This window comes from Micromys minutus (genome assembly GCF_963924665.1).
Source record: "Micromys minutus genome assembly, chromosome: 30".
Taxonomy (NCBI): Eukaryota; Metazoa; Chordata; class Mammalia; order Rodentia; family Muridae; genus Micromys; species Micromys minutus.
In genome coordinates, this window is record NC_137965.1 from 29,129,366 (window position 1) to 29,144,619 (window position 15,254).

The 15,254-nt window shown below is 35.0% G+C and overlaps 1 protein-coding gene across 1 annotated transcript; it reads right to left on the minus strand.

The window, feature by feature from the left end:
- Nucleotides 1-368: 368 nt before the first annotated feature.
- Nucleotides 369-1,286, minus strand: LOC308440017 (vomeronasal type-1 receptor 4-like; the record flags this gene model as incomplete). The annotated part of the gene is made up of 1 exon (XM_080941944.1): nt 369-1,286. The coding sequence occupies one exon, from the start codon at nt 1,284-1,286 to the stop codon at nt 369-371; it is 918 nt and encodes a 305-aa protein (XP_080798070.1).
- Nucleotides 1,287-15,254: the final 13,968 nt, after the last annotated feature.

A 15,254-nucleotide genomic window follows, 5' to 3' on the forward strand; every position in this document is an offset into this window, starting at 1 on the left:
CAGCCATAGTTTCATTTTCATTGTTGTTAGAATGTTGGACTCACACATTGTCTGTGAAATACCTAGCAACACACTACCCTGACAAAATGAAATTTACAAGGTCATTTTTATTAACAGATTTTCCCCTGGCTTAGTTTCACATCAAATGAACAAATGGAAGATTCTCAAACCTGCAAGGAGTCATCATAATAGGATTAGCCTAATGTAGGGTAATGATTCTACCAGCTGACCAACTCCTATACTCATGTTTGCTAACCTTAATAAATAAAAGGTCCTATGATTTAATACTTCTTATTGATTTTTTATACAAAGTGAAAATTAACAATTGCAAATCAAGTAAAATATATAATTCAAATATCTGAATAATATTAGGAAATTTTATTCCATATCCATATCATACTGTGTCTGGGCATAAAAGAGTAATGACTCATAAGAACAAAGGGCCCAAAGGATGGAAAACACAGAGAAGTGAGGTGAGTGATGTTCACCAGCCACCAATTGTGATTATATGGAAAAGCAATGCAGCCTTGTAAGACAGAGGAGAGAGTATAAAATGCTAGAAATGTACACACCAACACTAGGATCTTCTGCGTGGCTCTGGATTCTGGTGATATTCTATTGGAAAGAAAACTGCTGTGGATGTGTTGGACCCTCTGTTTGTGTCTGTACAAAATGAAAATCATAGAGCCACTGGACCACGCAATGAGCACAGAAAAGAAGATTTCAGGGCACACAACCAATGCTACATAGAGTGAGCCATTGATATCATCACTCCCTCTCGTCGAACAGTACTCAAAGTTTAGGTTTTGTGTTGTGTTTTCACTATTACTTTTGCCAAGTGTGTACAAACACAAAATAAAATTTATAATTATTGACAAAACCCAGAGAAAGGAAATGGAGCTGCCAGTGTACTCTGAAGTCTTAGCTTTTTGTTCCTTACAACAGGATTCCTTGGGACTGATGGAGATGGCCTGGAAGACACTCAAGGAACAGGTAATGGCAATGGACACACTACGGCCAACTCTTTGGATGTATAAAGTTAATTTGCATCCAATGTCATTTAAAAATTGCTTTAACCCAAAAGCGACCAATGTGAGGGGCACTCCTTGAGAAAGAACTATTAAAGCCTGTGATGCCATTAGGTGCATGAGAATCAAATCTGTGGGCTTTAAGGTAAATTTTATATAGTAGATTAGATAGTAGATAAGAAGATAAAAATTTCCCAGAATTCCAGTTGTAATTTGTAACAAGAAAAAGATTTTGATTGCCATATTCCAAAATTCCATTCTGTAATTGGGCATGATTTTCTTTAGATTATAATCATGATCGGTTTTCTGATCAAAATAAATGAAAAGAATTAATGATCTGATGAGCTACAGAGAATCTAAATCAGGGGGCGTAAAAGTTCAGAAACAAAATGTATTCATAGACAAGGCAGGTGGTGCACTTTCCGTGTGCACTCTACAGAGATCTCTCTGCTCCCTGGCAGCCCAGGTCTCCCACCCACCAGTTACTCAGCCTCTACAAGCCGCCATTCAGGGTGGCAGATGGACCAGGCTCCACTCTGCGTCCTGAAGTCACCTCTGGGTATAAACAGAAGTTCCTAAGTTCTATTCCAGGTCACTGGATCAGGCAGGACATGGCAGGTTAAGGCAGGGGGTGCACTTTCTGTGTGCACTCCTCAGAGATCCCTCAGCTCCCCAGCAGCCTAGGTCTCCCACTCACCAGTTGTTCAGCCTTACGAGCTGCTGTTCCGGGCCAGGCTCTGCTCTGTGTCCTGAAGTTGCCACCCGGTGGAAACAGAAGTTCGAAATTTTTGTTTCTGGTAGCTAGATCGGGCAGGGCAGGGCAGGGCAAGGCAGGGGGTGCTCAGCCTTTACGAGCCGCAATTCTGGGTGACAGATCCAGATTGTTGTTCTTTAAAAGAACTGCAGAGACCAAAATGAAGAATAACCTGAAGAAGGAGAGTTGAAATGCCAAACCCAGGTTGGGATTGAACTGGAGTTGGCTGGTGGTACCAATTCCTTACACATTTACTGATGCTATATGATATGCTAACAGATGGGAGCCTTTATGACTACCATATGACAGGATCAAAAAAATGGCAAAAATCATTGGGTACAGATATTTACACACAATCTTTGGACAGAAAAGCATTCAAACTGCTCTGGTTGAATTAGGAAAAAGCTGGAAAAATCTGAGAAGGAGGTATCCCTGTAAGAAGACCAGCAACCTCAACAAATGTGGACCCCGAAGGGGCTTGGAAACTAAACCATCATCCTGGATGATATGAGGTTGCAATCACACATAAAGCAGAGAACTCCTTGGTCTAACCTCAGTGAGAGAAGATGTAACTCAAAGTCAAGAGATTTGTTGTCTCAGGAAGTGAGGAAGTCTTGGGAGATGGGGATAGGGGTAGGGGATGAGTGCATTCTCATGGAGATGGGGTGAAAGTATTTGACTGGGAACAGTTGGGGAATAAAACAGAGATGAGAAGTGACTGAACTGTTAAGGAAGATTTGAAAATAATAACAAAAGTAACAATAGTAGTAGTAGTAGTAGTAGTAGTAGTAGTAGTAGTAGTAATAGTAGTAGTAGTAATAGTGATAAAAGTAGTACAGAACCCTTAACACAAATTGCACAGAAGAATTCTAGGATATGTAGCAAAAATCAATTGCCATTGTTACTTTCCTGTGCACATCCCTTGGCCATCCAAAGTACATTGTTAAATTCTATGAGAATGTGGTGCAGAGGAACACATGCTTCTATATGTATTAAGTATTGTCACTGAACAGGTAAAGGTTATAAAATGAAGTAAAGATGAATCATTAATTTGTTTCTCCTATAAAGAAATCAACATGAAGTAAGAACAAACATTTCTTTTAAAACTCAGCATGTATTTACTATTTAAATATTTTTCTCATAATATTGTCTTACTTTGTTGCTTTATGTCACTTGTAAATTACTATGTAGACCATGTTAACCTCAACATTTTATATATGTACCTACCATTTCTCATAAATCCTGCATTAACGGTTTCTAAGACACATGTGGCTTATATGTCTATTCCTTCATCGAGGACACTATTATAAAACATTTATAATGCATTCAATACAGAGATACAAGAAACATAATAAGGAACATGCCTGTGTACCATCTACAACAACAGAAAATAGAAAATAAGGCATGGCACCAAATCTTGCTGAGAGAACTACGAAATCAGGGCAAATATTTGGGAACACATTTGATCCTGGTTGTTATTGCTCAATATTCATACTCTGTCTTATCTTACATGTTCCTTCCCACATTTATAAAACATCCTTAAACCAGATATTGAACAAATGACCTTTCAATATATACTAAATTAGTGCCTCTGTAATAATATTATAAAGGTAGTGCCACATATAAATACTCTCCACTCTCCAAACTTATTCCTATCCTGTACTTCACAGGATTTTGTGCTACTTATACATTCATTCTAATGTTGCTTATTGTGTTATATATGTTAGGTTCCATGACCAGCAGAATTCTTTGAAATTAGTCTACATATCAAATAAAGTAAGATCTGTATCACATTGGCATAGTACGACTTGTCAGCACCTTCAGAGATACTTTGCATTTTCTTGATATTACGCACTTTCAACTTTAATTAGAGAATTATATTACAATAAGAGATGACAGGCATTAAACCATGGTGAATGAAAATATTTTTAATCACTGATTTATGAAACTATTGTTTCACCTTCTCTATCTCTATCAAGGATATGTTTTGACTACATTGTTCAATTATCAGACCTGAACATTTACTCAGGGTTTGTTTCTTTGCTGACTCCATCATTTAGACTGAAATACACAGTGGTCACAAGGCTTCTTTTCTCTGGAGGACAATAAGTGCATTGAGTAGATCTAGACATATTAATAAGCTGTGATATAAGAAAGTTAAGCCTGAGGTCTTTGAATCAGTGACTTAAATCTCCCCCCAGAACTGTAATTTTCATTTCTTTCACACTTGCAATAACAACACTAGTTTTAAAAGAAAAATCACCTATTAAAGTTTCAAGTTGTAAATTAAAAATGAAAATGTAGGTAATCTTTCTTTTAAATTTATTAAGTGAAATAAATTAAAGAAAATGTTAGGGGTGAATCTCTTTACATTATTCATGAAGGGAAACCAGGTCTCCTGTAGAGGGTACATGAAACTTTAAGGACTAATTCATGAGAAAGTTAGAGATTTCCTTTTGTTGATGCAGATGAAGGATTTATTAATTTTTTCAACACAAATTAAGATAGGTCATTGTTATATTTCCTACATTTAGTAATTAAAATTGTTCTGTGTTTTCAAGAGACATATTTGGTTTTCTCACGTCAATACATGATTATTTCCTTTGAACTCCTCTTATTTTTAATTAGAGAAATCAAGAAATTCAGGTAATTTGATATTTCTCAACAAGGGAATGACACAATAAGATTTTTATAATTAAAAATTTCTTTAGACAAAACTTCAACTCAAATCAGACAATTAGTTGTGTTAATTATAGAATCCTTAAGGTTCTTCATGCCTTTTTAAAAATTGCATAATTAAAGAATTAATAAAATTTATTATCGTAAAATGAACTCATAAAAAGTGAGTTGTCCATTAAAAATATCAAAAAAATGAAAAAAATCACATCCTTAACTGATGTATATCCTACCAAAGGCATACAAATATTCTGTAAGTAAAAATTTTATGAGATTTATATATTACAAAATGAATTTCTTTTGCAAGATTAACATTCAGAGATGCTTAACTGATATTGTCCAGAATGTTTTTTCCAAAATAATTTCAAAAATTGCTACTATTCAAGATGATCTCATTTCATTCAACCTTTCAGACTGATCCAGGTAGAACTTAAGTAAAGATATGAGACTTCTAAACATACAGAGACTAGATAACATATGATGAATTGGCTTTATTTTTTCATATTTTATTAGATATTTTATGTCTTTACATTTATTTTTATTTCCTCGCCCACCTGATATTCTTTTACCCCCTCTGTGTTTCTATGAAGAAGTTCCCACTTCTACCTACCCACTATCACCCCAACACCCTGACATTCCCGTATACTGGGGAAATGAGCCTTCACAGGACCAAGGTCTTCTCCTCCTATTAATGCCCAACAATACTATACCCTAATACATTTGTAGCTGGAGCCATGTGTCCCTCCATGTGTATTTATTGGTTGGTGGTTTAGTTCCTGGCTCATAACTAAATATAGTAAAAGCACCATACAGTAAACCAGTAGCAATATCAAACTAAATGAAGCAAAACTTGAAGCAATTCCAATAAAATCATTGACTGTATGGGTATGCTCTCTGTCTCCCTATTGACTCAATATAAGACTGGAAGTCCTAACTGGAGCAATTAGACCATAAAACAAAGTCAAAGAGATACAAGTTGGAAATAAGTAAAAAATCATTATTTGCAGATGATATGATAGTATACTTATGTGACCCTCAAAAATTTACCAGGGAAATCTAAACCTGATAAAGAACTCCAGGAACTTGATTAGATATAAAATTGATGAACAAATCATTAGTGTTCCTCTACACAAAGATTAACAGGTGAAGAAAGTAATTAGTGGACGAAAAGCTTTAAAATACATTGGTGTGACTCTAGCTAAGTATGTAAAATGTCTGTATGGCAAGAATTCAAGTCTTGAAGAAGAATATTGAAGAAAGGCTCAGAATATAGAATGATCTCCCATGCTCACTGGTTTGAAAGATCAATGTTGTAAAAATGCCATCTTTATAAATGCAATCTACTGGCTAATTTAATCTGCATCAAAATTATAACTCATTTCTTCATAGAGTTAGAAAGAGCCATTTGCAAATTCATTTGGAATTTTAAAAAAACATCATGATGCTAAAACTATTTTCAACAATAAATGTACTTCCTGGGGAATCACTATCACTGACTTCAAGCTGTATTATAGATCAATCATGATAAAAAACTTCATGGTATTGGTACAGAGACTAGCAGGTATATCAATGAAATAGAATTGAAGAACCAGAAATTAAACAACACAGCTATGGTCACTTGATCTTTGACAAAATACCTAAAAACATCCAGTAGTTAAAAATTAGCATCTTCAACAAATGGTCCTCTTTCAACTTGCAGTCACCATGAAAATAATGCAAATCTGTTCATTCTTATGTGCTTGCACAAAGCTTAAGTCCAAGTGGATAGCAAAACCCACATAAAACTATATACACTGAAATTAATATTGGAGAAAGTGCGGAAGAACCTTGAACACATGGGCACTGAGGAAAATGTCCTGAACAGAACCTAAATCACTTATGCTCTAAGAACAATAATTGATAAATGGGACTTTATATAGTTAGTTTCAATGATAGTGTAAGGTAAAGATCACAGTCAATGGACAAGATGGCAATCAAAAGATTTGGATAAGATCTTTACCAAGTCTTCATCTATATAATGTATATCTAATATACACAAAGAATTTAAGAAGTTAGACTTCAGAGAATCAAATAACCCTACTAAAATGGGGTATAGAGCTAAACAAAAAATTCTCAACTGAGGAATATTGAATGGCTCAGAAGCAGCTAACAAAATGTTCAACACATGTAATCATCAGGAAAAATAAACAATTAACATAACCCTGATATTCCATTTTACACGTGTCAGAATGTACAAGATAAAAATCTCAGGGGACAGCAGATACTTGTAAGTAATTTCAGAAAGAGGAGCAATCCTCCATTGTTGCTGAGATTACATATTCTTACAACCACACTGAAAATGAGTCTTACCAAGTTTTACCACTCTTTCAATATACACAAAGATGTTCCATCATAAATCAAGATAAGATTCTTTATTATGGTCATATTAGCCTTATTTATCATAGCCAGTACCTGGAAAGAACCAAGATGTCTGTTAACAGAGGAATGGATACAAAAAATATGATACATTTATACAATGAAGTTACACTCTACTGTTAAAACATTGACTTCATAAAATTCATAGGCAAATGGATGGAATCTGGAAAAAATCTTTCTGAATGAGGTAACACAATCACAAAAATAGACTAGACACATGTTCTGTACTCCCTGATATGTGGATGTTAGTCCAATACTAGGAATATTCAACACAAAATTCACAGACCATAAGAACCTCAGGTAATATGGAATATGGTAAAGTGGAATGTTTTAGTCTTTCTTACATGTGGGAACAAAATACCTACAGGAAAATACAGAAAAAAAAATTCGTGGGGTAGAGACTAAAGGAAAACCGATTCATACATTGCTCTACATGGGCATCCATTCTTTACAGAATCACAAAATCCTAACAATATTGCAGATGTCAAGAGGTGTATTCTTAAAGGGGCCTGATATAGCTATCTTCTGAGAGGCTCTGCCAGAGCATGACAAATACAAAGGTGGAAGTTGGCAGCAAACCAATGGACAGAGAGCAGGGTTAACAATAAAGAAGTTAGAGAAAGAACTATAGAACCAAAGGGCTTTGTGACCTCATAGAAATAACAACAATATCAACCAAGAAGAATCCCTGTCACTCCAGACTTCCTACAGACTGAACAAAGAACCAAAGTGTAAACATAGAGGGACCCATGCCTCTAGCCACGTATGTAGCAGAGGATGACCTTGTTGGGTACCAATGACAGACAAGTTCCTTTGGAGGCTTGATGTCACTGTGTAGAAAAACACTGAAAAAGGGAGGCAGGAGGGAGTGTGTGGGTAGGTGGGGGAATAACCTCATAGTAGAAGGAGAAGGAGGAATAAGATAGATGCATTCTGTAGGGGAAACCAGAAAAGAGGATAATATTTAAATGCAAATAAAGAAAATATCCAATAAAAATAGATACATAACATACTAAATAGTTAAAAAAAAAATAGCCTAAAAAAACACCTGCTGCATCTATACTAATTAAAAACAGCAGCCAAATGGGTCAAATAACTTTAAAATGTATAAAAGTTGTACAAAACAAAGTAGAAAATAACAAATTTAAATGATTTTGAAAACATATTAAGATCACTCCCTGATATAATTGTGCATGTCAGAAAAACAATGTAAAAAATGTCTACATTTGTTTATATGTAACAAATACAATGTACATGACAACAACCACAACCCTTATAATAACAACCAAATTAATATTTTGTATCATGGAAGAAACATGGCCTTTATAATCTAGTAATGTTGATGGGAATTTCAGTCTGCATTTCAGCCCTATGTCTGCAGTGACAGTCCTTGGTGAACTAATTAATATAGAAAGAGTATAACCATAATTCTACAAATGCACAAACAGTAGAAGACCTTAAAGCATTATTTTCATGATTCTAAGCAATGTTTCACTTGTGAATTTTCATAAGACATATGACTGGGAATTTTCCCCCAGAATTAAAAATACACAAAACACAAAAATGAAGAAATTCAGTTTAGTTTAAGACTGTTAAAGAATGACAGCTGGTGAATACACATGAGATTCACTAGTAAGAGTTAGAGAATAGTGTCCAAAAAAATTCATTCAATATTTACTGATGTGTGAGTTCACTAAATTTTTCATCAAAAAAGCATCTCAAACAAGTTCTTTTTGATTTTTTATCTGGTGAATATTTATAGAGAAAATATGACACCATGTTTTAAAAACATCCAACAGGGGAAAAATGAAAAACCAACATCATTGGAAGTTTTTAAAATTATATTTACCTAGAGTTGTTGGCTTGCTGAGAGACTAGGAGCATTTCCAGCAAACTGATGGCAGTGGACCAGCCTTAACACATCTGTGAGAATGAAAAACAATTATAAAATTGACAGCAACTTCTGCAAATTTTGAGACTCTTTGTATGATAGAAACTTATGAATATAGGTACCACATGTGGGAGAGTTCAGTTTTCAGATATTGTCCATGTTTAGTGCAGAGAATTAAAACACACTATTAGAGGAAATAAACCATGAGCAATCTCCACCACAGTGTGAGAGCACTCTGTTGCTCAGATCTGTGAGACCATTGTGTGTAATCTGGATATTTTTCTCCAAGGCATAGGATTGACACACAAGATTACGGTGTGGACAAAATGGTCACATCCACTAAAGTTCAATATTCTCACTTCTATATATTCACTTTTAAAATATTGGAAATAGTTAATTTTAAAATAGAAAATCTAATTTTTAGTTAAGTGTAAAATTAGCAAATAGCAGTGACAATGTATAAAGTAACTATCCTCTCAGGTTTACATTTTCTTTGATGTTTATAACTGTATGATATGGACAGTAACATGATTTCTATGACAAAGACATAAACATAGGAGCACAAAGGGTAAGAGTGGCATTCAATACAAAATTGCTTAGAGACAGAGTAGGTGCTTGAAGACCATGAACAAGAATTCTATGGCACAAATATTCTTACCTCAGTCTCTCCTCACATAGCTATGAGATATTGAGGTATGCCTCCAAAATACTTCCACTTTTCACACACTTTCTAATCATCATTTATTATTTCCTTCACCTTGTTTGTATTTTATTGTGTGTTTTCTTTCTTCAAATAAGTCTTATTTTGGCAGCAGTAGAGTGATTAAAAGGACATTTCTTCGTGTTTCAGAGAAGCTGGGATTGGTTCCCAACAACCACAAACTGGCTCATAAATGCTTGTAACTTCAAATCCATTGGTTCTTATACAGTCCAATGACCTCTGCAGGTATGGCGTTATCATAGTGTATGTGCAAACAGACACACACAGACATTAAATATTATATATGTATATGTATATATATATATATAAATTCAATAGACACCTTGCTTATTTGATAATTTCCTTATTAATAACTCTATTATGATGAATTTATGATGTATTCTAATGAAGAAGCTGCTTACAAACTGCTATGATACAATCTAAAAAATGTATGTGAACTATTAAACATTGCATTTTGAGATATACTCCTAGGTATTAATAGAAATTTATCTGAGGGATAGAACACTGGTATATCATGAAAAGTGTCAATGTTCTATGAAAAACAACAGAATCAGAGTGAAAATAGATCATATCAGGTTGGGCTCAGAGTATGACTAAGCCAGGGAAAATAAACCAAAATGTTCTTGGTACTGGCTGTCATTGCAGATTACTCATAATTAACCATCCTCTCCATATTACCAATCCACATTCAGGATGGAGAGGCTTCAAAACAGTGTACCAATGACAATTCAGTTACTCACTGTAACAGGAGTATAGTTGCATTGTAACCTGAATTTTTTTTGCACTGAAAACATTTTCATATCCTGAACTTCCCAAGACCATTTTATAATTATATTGTCATACTAATATTACTTATGGGATGAAAGCATGATAAATTAATGATAATATAACAATTAAGTTCAGTCTACACATCAAACCAGGTAAGGTAAAATATCAAAGTTAACTCATTAAAACAATCATTTAATAGCTTCAGGGAAATACTGTATTTTCATTTTTTGTCATCTATACTCACTATTATTTGAGGACTTATATTATTGTAAAAAAAACTTGAGGGGGCATGGAAAGAAACACTTAATTCTTTCAATAATTTGTTAATTACAAATTTATCATTGTGCCTTCATTATCTGTTTTTGGATCTTTTTCTATATCACCTTTTTTTTAAACAAAATTAATCAATTTCCTTGGCCACTCTATTTTTCAGTCAACCACAGACTGATATTCAAAATACTCACATGGATGCTTGATGTCTCAGGACAGTGGTTTCACTGAGCACATCCAGACTCATTAATATACAGTGCTGTGTATGGGTCACTTAAATATGAAGTAGAGATATGAGGATGTTAACTCCCCTCCCTCCATAAAAACAATTTCCTTTTCAACTTCATTGGTAATGACAGCACAGGCTTTGGGAGAAGAGATCACCTATAAATTTTTCAGATGTTAATAAACAAAAATACTTAAGGGAAAGTTTCTTGTGAATTTATCCAAGGGGAGAAGATGATTTTAAGAGTTTGCTTTATGAACCCTGAATGCTCAACAGGTCTCTTGTGGAAGGTGACAGAAACGTTGACTATAGATACATGAGAAAGTTTAAAAACTATCTGTGATTATTTAGATTCCTGTTTTCACAGATTTCTTCCAAATCTAATTAACCTAGTTTATTTTAAGGTTTGCATTCTTTATTACATAAAAGCTTTGAGTGCTACTTACATCTTTATGTGTTTTACTCGAGTCTATAAATGACTTTTTCTTCTAATTATTTTTTCTAATTATATTAATTATCCATCACAGTCTTCTCCAAATCTGATGTGTTCCTAAAAATAATAAAAAGGAAAACAAACAAACAAACAAAAAACGTAAATATTGATGCTCATGTGTGTTGATTGCCCTGAAGCTGTTTGTATTTTATTGTTAATTCCACTTCCCAAAGAAAGGCTGGCTAGTCACTGGACTCCAATTGAACCTTCCCAGTTTAATTAGTAAAATGAAGGAAAGCCAATTACTGGGCAGTGAGAAGTAGGTGTAGACAACTCAGAGATCTGAGCACTTCAGAAGACACAGTGTGAATGTTGTGGAACATGGAGGTTCTCAAGGACCAGCGGGACCCAGGTGTGATTTAATGGCATAAAACAGCTATGGACATCAAGGATATTATAAGTCTAATATCGCATAAAGGAGGGTATTTTATCTTTGTCTATTTGATGCAATCTTGTTGTGTTAGAGGGTTTGTGGATTGAGAGTTGAATATATAATTCTCTATTAAAGGCTAACCGGCATTATAGTTGTGTTTGTGTGGAATGTTGGGGTACAGAAATACCCCGAGGAAAAGGAGCAGAACAAGCAGTGGTAAAATGCCAAGGGAAAGAGTTTTTAAGACAAATTGCACCATGTTGTTGGCTCAGACTGGGCTCCAAAGGTACCTGGGCCTCCATATCAGGGTGAGCCTGAGAAGTGAGACCTCAGGGCTGGTAGAGAGATAAAACATTTTTTTTAATATTTTTAAATGACATTATTTTACAAAAAAGATAAATATACAGATTTTAAACATTTTTTGCTTAAAATTATACATTTTTGTCAGTACTGTTTTATCAGATATTAAAATAATTTTTACATAAAACTATGTGAATATATTTTTTAGACAGTACTTGATTTTTTTCAAGGGCTTGAGAGTATGCATTGAAAACCTAATAGTTACAATGAGCATAAAGTACATGCAAAACAAAATGCAACATGGAAATAGTCAAAGTCTTCTTGTTTTGTAAATATTTTTTCTTTGTTTTCTTTATTTATTGGACATCAAACAGTCTGTGAGTTGATTCTGGGGAGTGCAAGCCTCTGAGGTTAGCATCTGAATATCAGTGACTGCATATAATCTCTGTTCTGTTGTGACTGGATTATCTCACTCAGGATGATATTCTCTAGATGCAGCCATTTTCTTAAGAATTTGATTAAGTCATTGTTTCTGGTGGCTGAGTAGTATTCCATTGTGTAAATGTACCACAAATTTTGTATCCGTTCATCTTCTGAAGGACATCTAGGCTCTTTCCAGCTTCTGGCTATTATAAATAGAGCCTCTATGAACATTGTGGTGCATATATCTTTGTTGTGTATTAAAGTGTCTCTGGGGTATATGCCCAGAAGTGGAATAGCTGGGTCTTCAGGTAGTACTATATCCAATTTTCGAGGTATCACCAGACTGATTTCCAGAGTGGTTGTATTAGTTTGCAACCCCACCAACAGTGGAGAAGTGTTCCTCTTTCTCTGCAGCATCACCAACATCTGCTGTCATCTGATTTTTGGATCTTGGCCAATCTGACTGGTGTGAGGTGGAATCTCAGGGTTGTTTTGATTGGCATTTCCCTGATGACTAATGGTGTCGAGCACATCCTCAGATATTTCTCGGCCATTCAGTGTTCCTCAACTGAGAACATTTAGTTCAGCTCTGTACCCCATTTTTAATAGGGTTATTTGATTCTCTGGTGTCTACCTTTTTGAGTTCTATGTATACCTAGGATATTAGGCCTCTATCTGATGTGGTGTTGGTAAAGATCTTTTCCCATTCTGTTGGTTGCTCTTTTGTTTTCTTGACAATGTCCTTAGTCTCACCTAATCTTTGCAATCTCATTAAGTCCCATTTGTTAATCTTTGACCTTAGAGCTTGAGCCACTGTTGTTTTGTTCAGGAAATTTTCTCCTGTGCCTATAGGTTCTAAGGATTTCCCTATTTTCTCATCTAATAATTTCAGTGTATCTGGTTAAATGTGGAGATCTTTGATCCACTTACACTTGAGCTTTGTACAAGGAGATAAGAAAGGGTCTATGTTCATTCTTTTGCATGCTGAGTGCAAATTGGACCAGCACCATTTGTTCAATAGGCTGTCTTTGTCAAAAATCAGGTGACCATATACACGAGGGCTCATTTCTGGATCTTCCATTCTATTCCATTGATCCACATGCCTATTTCTGTACCAGTACCATGCAGTTTTCAACACAATTGCTTTGTAATAAAGCATGAGGTCAGGGATAGTGATTCCCGCAGATGTTTTTTTGTTGTTGAGGATGGATTTTGCTATTCTAGGTCTCTTGTTATTCCATATAAAATTGCACATTGATCTTTCCAATTCCTTGAAAAACTGGGTTGGAATATTGATGGGGATTGCATTGCATCTGTAAATTGCTTTTGGTAGGATGGCCATTTTTAAGATGTTGATATTTCCAAAACATAAGCATGGGAGATCTTTCCATTTTCTGAGATCCTCCTCAATTTCTTTCTTTAGAGGTTTGAAGTTCTTGTCATATAGGTCGTTCACTTGCTTAGTTTGAGCCATACCAAGGTATTTCATAGTTTTTGAACGATTGTGATGGGTTCATTTACCCTAATTTCTTTCTCCACATGTTTGTCTTTTGAGTATAGGAAGGCAACAGATTTGTTTGGGTTAATTTTGTATCCAGCCACTTTTCTGAACTTGTTTATCAGCTGTAGGATTTCTCTGGTGGAATTTTTAAGGTCACTCAATTACACTATCATGTCATCTGCAAAGACTGATGTTTCTATCTCTTCCTTTCCAATTTGAATCCCCTTGATCTCCTTTTGCTGTCTAATTGCTCCAGCAAGGACTTCCAGTACTATGTTGAATAAGTAGGGGGAGAGTAGGCAGCCTTGTTGAGTCCCTGATTTTAGTGGGATTGCTTCAAGTTTCCCGCCATTAAGTTTGATGTTGGCTGTTGGTTTGCTGTATATTGCTTTTATTATATTTCAGAATGGACCTTGGATTCCTGTTCTTTCCAGGACTTTTAACATGAAGGGGTGTTGGATTTTGTCGAATGATTTCTCAGCATCTAGTGAGATGACCATGTGATTTTGATCATTGAGTTTGTTTATATGGTGGATTATGTTGTTGGATTTCCTTATGTTAAACAATCCCTGCATCCCAGAGATGAAGCCGACTTGGTCATGATGAATGATCGTTTTGATGTGTTCTTGGATGTAGGGTCTCTCCAGTTTCTTTTTGAAAGCACTTAGGGCTATGAGTTTTCCTCTCAATACTGCTTTCATTGCATCCCATAGAATTATGTATGTTGTGTTTTCATTTTCTTTGAATTCTAGAAAATCCTTAATTTCTTTCTTTATTTCTTCTTTGACCCTGCTATCCTTTAACAGAGCATTGTTTAGTTTCCATGTGTATGTGGGCTTTTTATTGTCTTTGTTGTTGTTAAAGACCAGTCGTAGACCATGGTGATCTGAGAGGACGCATGGGAGTATTTCAATCTTCTTATATCGATGGAGGCTCGTTCTGTGTCCAATTATGTGGTCAATTTTCGAGAAGGTGCCATGGGGTGGTGAGAAGAAGGTGTATTCTTTTACTTTAGGATAATATGTTCTGTATATATCTATTAATTCTAGTTGGTTCAAAGTCTCTGCTAGTTTTGCAGTGTCCTTGTTCAGTTTCTGTTTCCATGATCTTTCCAATGGTGAGAGTGGGGTATTAAAGTCTCCCACTATTATTGTGTGGGGTGAGATGTATTTGTTGAGCTTTACTAGTGTTTCTTTTATGAATGTGGGTGCTTTTTTATTTGGAGCATATATGTTAAAGATTGAGAGTTCCTCCTGACAGATTTCTCCGGTAATGAATAAAATGTGTCCTTACTTATGTTTTTTGATAACTTTTGCTTGGAAATTTACTTGATTCGATATTAGAATAGCCTCTCAGCTTGCTTCTTGGAGCTGTTTGCTTGGAAGTTTTTTTCCCACCCTTTTACTCTGAGAGAG